The 7,323-nt window shown below is 40.6% G+C and overlaps 1 protein-coding gene across 1 annotated transcript; it reads left to right on the top strand.

Annotated features, from left to right (window-relative positions):
* The first annotated feature begins 2,887 nt into the window (after positions 1–2,887).
* LOC113711384 (uncharacterized) lies at positions 2,888–4,399 on the top strand. The gene is made up of 2 exons (XM_027234550.1): positions 2,888–3,757; positions 4,187–4,399. Exons 1-2 carry the CDS (start codon positions 2,888–2,890, stop codon positions 4,397–4,399), a joined length of 1,083 nt encoding a protein of 360 aa, XP_027090351.1.
* The last annotated feature ends 2,924 nt before the right edge of the window (positions 4,400–7,323 follow it).

The following is a 7,323-nucleotide window of genomic DNA, read 5'->3' as shown; positions in this document are numbered from 1 at the left end:
TTTTGGAAACTCTTTAGAAAACCTTTTTCTTTTCTTAAACAACTTTAGAAACTTCCAAATTCCTTTCCTACTAGAATTACAAATCAGGTTCGGTTTCTCCCTCCTCCAACCGAAAATTCAGATTTCCTCCTCCCCCAAACTCCTTCACCAAGGTCGGTTGGGACCCTATAAACCCTTCCTCATAGCCGCACTTTCATGCACAAATCAGTTTTGGACTTCCAATTTTTTTTCCAAGACACAAGGCTGTTCGGTTTCTCTCCCTTCTTTCAAGAACAAGGCAATTTCGGTTTCTTGTCAAGGTAAGGAGATGACGTCTCAAGAAGATACAAGCAATGTCACTCAAGCTTCCCCCCAACGGGCTGGTCAAGAGTTTCCCAAGAGTTTTACTTCCAAACCAATGAAACCCTTCACCACCGCAAGAGAGTATAGAAAGATATTTATTTGAAGGGTTGTCCAAGTCTCTAAGACACAAGAAGACCAGATTGTTCGAAAGGTGGTTCAAGTTTCCAAGACTCAAGGTGATCAAGAACCTCAAGAAGAGGTAGGTCAAAACTTTTGAGCACTTTGCTTTTCCCTTTGTGTGATTTTCTGTTTTGGATTGGAAGCAAGATGTAAGAAACTGATTTGGCAATAAAGATTCACTTCCCTTTATCTCATGGCTCTATTTTCTTGCCACCCGAATGTCTTTTCTCTTTTCTTTTTCGTTTCTATTTTTTTTTTTTTGACTTAGCAACGTCACAACACTTGGCCGAAAGGTTCAAAACCAGATTCTGGTCAGCCCTCTATTTTCCCCACAAGCAACGTTCAAATCAGCAAGTTCTTGCAAGAACTCTCCAAGAAACTTTCAAGAGCTTCAAGAGTTTCAAGATTGGTTTCAAGAAATTCAAGAAACCCTAAATCCTTATAGGTTTCCTTCACGATTCACAAGTACCAACTAAATTAACCACAAATCAGATTTGGAAATTAAGAAAACAACTTGGATGACTCAAGAATCAACTTGGACAGATTTGGAAACAAGAAACTCTAGCGCAAGTGAAAACCCTAGCCGCCACTACTATAAGTTTCGTTGTTCCCTTGTTGAACACGGACAAGTTGGCACTAACAATCACAACACACGCTTTGGACAGAAGTTGGACACAAGATATGGTCAGATTGTCAAGGCAATACACGACGCATGCATGGATAGATTTGATTTCACCACGACGCCTCAACAACACTAGCAAGTTCGGGCAGAATTTAGCAAGTGATTTTGCAAAACAAGATGGAAAACAACGTTGGCCAGATTTAACTCAACTAATGGACAGAAATTTGGTGAAGAACGACAACACTCAATGGACCGAATTACTTCAAACAACAAGACACAATACCGACCAGAAATTGACGCAACAACGGACACAAACGGCGGACAGAATTTTCAACGCTAAAGCAACAATAACATCCAACGGGCAGAAATTTTTTTTTGATAGAATGCAGCGGAAATAACACCAAACCCAATGACACAACTACGAAAAACAAGGATATAACGAAAGATACCTCCACCTAAGCTCTGAAGCCAACTGATACGGTCCTCGATCAACTCGTTTCGAGACACGTAGCACGCTTGTCCAATGATCTAGCGGGGGTGTCCAACGCTTGGATTGCGGGACCTAAAACCAAAACGGACGACACGAATTGGTTAAAGGGTAGTAGAACGACGACTCCAACAGAGGTGGTTACTCTAATGGATAGGTCGGTAGAACAATCAAGGACCTTCGCGAGATTGTTCAAGAACCCTTGCCAAAAGCAAGTAAAGGATCGAATGCTCTCAATAATTGAAGAGAAACAAATCAGAATTTTTATTATGAAAATTGTGTACCCGTTAACCGTACAAAGTGAGCCTTTATATAGGCTAAGGGGCTAATGGAACCCTAGGAAACTAGCTAAAGGAAGGTCGGCCACTCCTTGGACAAGGTGGGCCAGCCCATAACTCAAATAAACTAATCTAATCCAACTCTAAACAATTGAACCTAACACTAAGGCCTAGGGCCTAGTCGACCAACCCTTCATGGGTTCTCTTCGTGGGCTTGGATCTTCATGTAGACAACTTGATTATCACCTTCCAAGCCTTCAATATCTCGATAGACTCCTTGTTGGTCTTGAACATTTTGCACAAGAGATTGAAGGGACTCTTTGAAGCGTTTGGCCCGTGCACGTGTGACTGGGCCCAATGGGACTCGAACTGGATCATTACTTGGGCTAAGGTCCGTGCACACATCAGACAATGACGCGCTTCTTGAACGGACTAAGGCTCAAAATTGCTGAACAAGTAGAGCTACACCATTATGTGGAGCTTGGAGACTTGGTCGAGAAAGCCATCAATATTGAGAGAAGATTAAAGTGGAGGGGTCAGCCTAGGAGTTACTCCAACTTCTCACCCACTTATCCTCGAACTACACCACCAAAGAAGGAGGACAAGGGGGCGAGTAGTTCCACCCCCTCAAGACCAAGGCCGGATGTGACTAAGTAGGAGTCTAAGGCAACACCAAGGACTGCCATTGGGTCGAGCGTGGGACGAAATCGAGACACCAAGTGTTTCAAGTGCCAAGGCTGAGGGCACATCGCAAGTCAATGCCCGAACCAACGCACTATGATCATTTTGCCAAATGGAGAGTTTCTTGCCGATGATGAGGATGGGAAAGAGGAAATGCCATCACTCAATGAAGAAGAGGAAGTTTTGCCCGTCAATGAGCGAGTTGGACTCATTGTTAGATGAGCCTTAGCAACCCAAGTAAAGGTCGTCGATCATGCACAAAGGGAGAATATTTTCTACACCCATTGCTACATCAAAGACAAAGTGTGTAACTTGATCATAGATGGAGGTAGTTGTGCTAATGTCGCTAGTGCCTTAATGGTGGAGAAACAAGCACTACCAACTCTACGACATCTAGCACCTTATCGTTTGCAATGGTTGAACGATAGTGGGAATGTTCGTGTCACTAAGCAAGTCCAAGTACGTTTCCGAATTGGAAAGTATGAGGACGTAGTGCTATGCGACGTGGTTCCAATGCAAGCATGCCACATATTATTGGGGAGACCGTGGCAATTTGACAAGGGAGTTATATTCGATGGCATTACAAACAAATACTTCTTCAAGCAAGGTGAGAAGAGGATTGTTCTTGTACCACTAATTCCTAGCCAAGTTCATGAAGATCAAGAAAGCTTGATAAAGGAGAGTGAACTCGAGAATGCGAAGAAAAAGAAAGAAAAAGCCGAGGGATTGAAAGAAAGTGAAAGGGCCGAGAAAATTGAGAGAAAAAAGGAAAATGGTGAGCCAGCCAAAGAGGGAAGGCAAAACCTAATGATAAAAACCAATGTAGTGAGAAAAGCTTTGAGTATTAATACACCTGTCTTTGTACTTTTGTGCAAAGAGGTGTTGGTTATTACAAGTGATCTTACTAACACTTTACCATCAAGTATTGTCTCTCTCTTGCAGGAATATGATGATCTTTTTCCCGCTGAGATTCCAAATGGATTACCACCAATTAGGGGAATTGAACATCAAATCGACTTGGTTCCAGGCGCTTCATTCCCTAACAAACCAACCTACAAAATGGGACCAGATGAAACCAAGGAGCTACAACGCCAAATTGATGAACTTTTAACAAAAGAATGGGCGCGGGAAAGCTTGAATCCGTGCGCGGTTCCTATCATCTTGTTGCCTAAAAAGGATGGAAGTTGGCGAATGTGCACTGACTGTAGGGACATCAATGCAATAATGGTAAAATATCGTCACCCTATTCCTAGACTTGATGATATGTTAGATGAGCTATATGATACTGTGATTTTTACAAAAATTAATTTAAAGAGTAGTTGTCATCAAATTAGGATGAAAGAGGGAGATGAATGGAAAACGGCCTTTTAAACCAAACATGGCTTGTATGAGTGGTTAGTTATGCCATTCGGCCTGACTAATGGACCTAGTACATTCATGAGATTGATTAACCATGTATTTCATCCATTTCTAAGGAAACTTGTAGTTGTGTATTTTGATGACATCTTGATTTATAGTAAGAGTCTAGATGAACATGTTGAGCATGTAAAGCTTGTTCTTGATGTACTTCGAAGGGAAAAGCTCTACGCTAACCTTAAGAAGTGCTCCTTTTGTACTGATCAACTTGTCTTCCTAGGCTTTGTTGTGAGTAAACAGGGAATCAAGGTGGACGAGGAGAAAGTCAAAGCCATTCGAGAATGGCCGACTCCAAGCACAGTGGGTGAGGTACGCAGCTTTCATGGTCTTGCCAGCTTTTATAGATGGTTTGTCAAAGATTTTAGTACCATTGCTGCACCTTTAACTGCTATGATTAAGAAAAATGAGAAATTTGTGTGGGGTGATGCTCAAGAACGTGCATTTCAAATGTGATACGCTTCTCGGTCAACTCGTTCCGAGACACGTAGCACGATTGCCCAAGGATCTAGACGGATGATCAATCGTTTGGATTGCGGAACCTAGAACCAAGATGGATGACTCAACTTGATAGAAGGTGGTAGAACATCGACTCTAATTGAGGTGATTACCCAAGTAGATAGGCTGGATGAACAACCAAGGATGTCACGCGAGATTGCTCAAAAACCGTTGCCTTGCAAGTAAGAAGGTTGCTCTCGGTTTTGGGAGTCAACAAAAGTAATGTTTATTATCAAAAGTTCGTAACCGTTTGTACGTACAAGGTAAGCCTTTTTATAGGCTAGCAACCAATGTCAAATCCGATTGGAACAAGGATTGTTTGACTACTAATTCTAACTAAACTAGGAAAGAGGATTCGGTTCACTCTTGAGCATGAGTGGGGCCGATTATTGGACTCCAAAAACTAATGAAACTACTAATTAAAATGTGACTAACAAGCCAACTAAAACTAATGGCTCGATAACAACCAAACCACTAACAACTTAACAACTAATGGTGCTAACATTCTGCCAACTCCATTAAGCACATGCGTGGCCAGCACTTGGTGCCTCATTGGCTTGGATCAATGTGTAGACAACTTGATTAGCCACGTCCAAGCCTTCAATGTTCCTATGGACCCCTTGTTGATCTTGAACACTTCGAATAAGGGCTTAAAGAGACTCTTTGAAGCGCTTTGCCCGTGCACGTGTAACCGGCCCAAGTGGAACTCTCACTTGATCACCACCATTCGACCTTGAGTCAAGGTTACCATCCGTGCACACATCAGTCCCCTCCACTTGAGAAGGATTTGTCCTCAAATCTGGATCATTCTCATCAAGGAACGGGCTCAAATCCACGACATTGAAAGTCACACTAACATTGTTCTCCCTGGGTAGCTCCAACTTGTAGGCATTGTCGTTGACGCGTTGAAGCACTCGGAACGGTCCATCGCCTGCTCTGGCCTTGCTTAGGTAACCTTTCTTTCCTTAAGTGCAGCCAGACCCAATCTCCAGGTTTAAAAACCATCTTGCGACAATGCTTGTTAGCTTGCTGGAGGTATTGCTAAGTACGCCTTTCAATGTTTGTTCGAACAGCTTCATGTAACTTGCATACAAAGTCAGCTTTCTTTTTCCCATCTAAGCTTGTATGCTCAGAGGAAGGTAAGGGTACCAAGTCAAGGGGAGTCAGTGGATTAAACCCATAAACAACCTCAAATGGTGAGTAGTGTGTTGCACTGTGAACAGTTCAGTTATAAACAAACTCAACATGCGGCAAACACTCTTCCCAAGACTTAAGATTTTTCTTAATTAATGCCCTTAACAAAATTTCAAGAGTGCGATTGACGACCTCAGTTTGTCCATCACTTTGGGGATGACTAGCGGTCGAAAATAACAATTTAGTGCCAAGTTTAGACCACAAAGTCTTGTAGACACCAAATTTTAATTTATCTTTATTTTATTTTATTTTTATTGATAATCATTATCTATTTTTACTTATTCATCTCATGATTTTCTTTTTAGACATTTTCAGCATTTTAGATACCAAATTTTTAATTTAGCTTTATTTATTATTATTATTATTGTTATGGATTAAATGATAATTATTATTCGTTTTTGCCCATTAGTCTCTCAATTTTTATTTTTAAGACATTTTTAGCACTAAAATTTATCGAAAAAAAAAGAAAATTGTTCACAAAGATAGGCTTTAATTCTTTTAGATTCAATTTATGAAAATTTGTAGTTTGTTTACCTAAATTAAGTGAAAATTAGTAAAATAAAAAGGAAAAATCATCAATCAAAATCAAAAATTTTTTCTAGCATTTCATTTAATTTGGTTAATCTGGTTTTATTTTCATTTTTGGTTGATAAAATTATTTCGTTATTTGTTAAAAAAAAAAAGAAAGAAAAAAAAAGGAAAAAAAGAAAGCAAGCTCACGCATCCTAAGCTGCACACGATCCGAGCCTTTCCTCAGTTTCATATCAGAACCATACGCGAAGTACAGAAGCGAAAATACAGCTCGGTTCCATTTTCTTTTTCCACCATTTTTTTCATTGTTTTTCCTTCACCATCGGATCATATTAATCCCTAACCACTTGGCTTGCATCTAAGAACTAAGAAGAATCAAGATGGAAGAACTAATCCAAGGGTCCGAATGATAAGTGGCAAGAGGGAGTTTCTATCGGAGCCATTGAGTTGAGGGTTTTGGGGGTTTTGGTTTGCTATAAAAGGCTAGCAAAGGGGAAGAGCAAGGGGGGAGAATCAGTGTGGCGGCTAGGTTTAGAGGACAACAAAAGGGAATGAAGTGAGTGACAGCTGAAACAGAAAAAAAGTGAGATAAGAAAGGGGTGGCGGCTGAGTAGAGCAAAACTAGGGAGCTACGGGAGAGAGAAAAGAAGGCAACGAGAATTCCCTGAGTTTGCTTAGGACAATTGTTTTCGTTGCTTATTGTCCCTTCACTCCAGCTTCATGTTCATCGGGAATTTGTCTCTTCGTTTGTGAAAAACTTATGAACTAAAAGCTGTGTTTTGGAATTTGTGTGGCTGAAAACTTGTGAACCAAAAAACTGTCAACTTTCGTGTGGTTTTCCTGTTATGAAACTGAAGCGTATGATTTGTGTGTGGTGAGTTGTGTTCTGAGTATCTTATTTGTTTTCATGGTTTGGGTTTAACTGTACGTTTCACTAAATGGTAGGGTTCATTTGCTGCGTTTTATGTTAAGCTATAGCATGGCAAGTTCATTACAGTAGCAGAGTGTTTGCAATTGTTCTTGAAAAAAACTTCAGTTGTTGCTCTAACTGAAGTTTATGACTCATAATCAGATGTTCAGTCCTTTTCTTTTACGTTAGGGTCATTAGTTTGGGTTTTCTTTTGTTTTGAAAGCCAAGAGTTTGAGGTTTCACTAGA

Source organism: Coffea arabica, chromosome 8e, assembly GCF_036785885.1.
Source record: "Coffea arabica cultivar ET-39 chromosome 8e, Coffea Arabica ET-39 HiFi, whole genome shotgun sequence".
Classification (NCBI taxonomy): Eukaryota; Viridiplantae; Streptophyta; class Magnoliopsida; order Gentianales; family Rubiaceae; genus Coffea; species Coffea arabica.
This window is presented reverse-complemented; position numbering and strand designations above follow the sequence as displayed.

What these genes read in the sequence shown, in the direction of transcription:
- LOC113711384 (XM_027234550.1), top strand. Translation starts at nt 2,888, where the DNA reads ATGGTGGAGAAACAAGCACTACCAACTCTACGACATCTAGCACCTTAT. An exon ending in GGGACATCAATGCAATAATG is followed by an intron (nt 3,758 to 4,186) that starts GTAAAATATCGT and finishes GTGAGTAAACAG; the next exon opens with GGAATCAAGGTGGACGAGGA.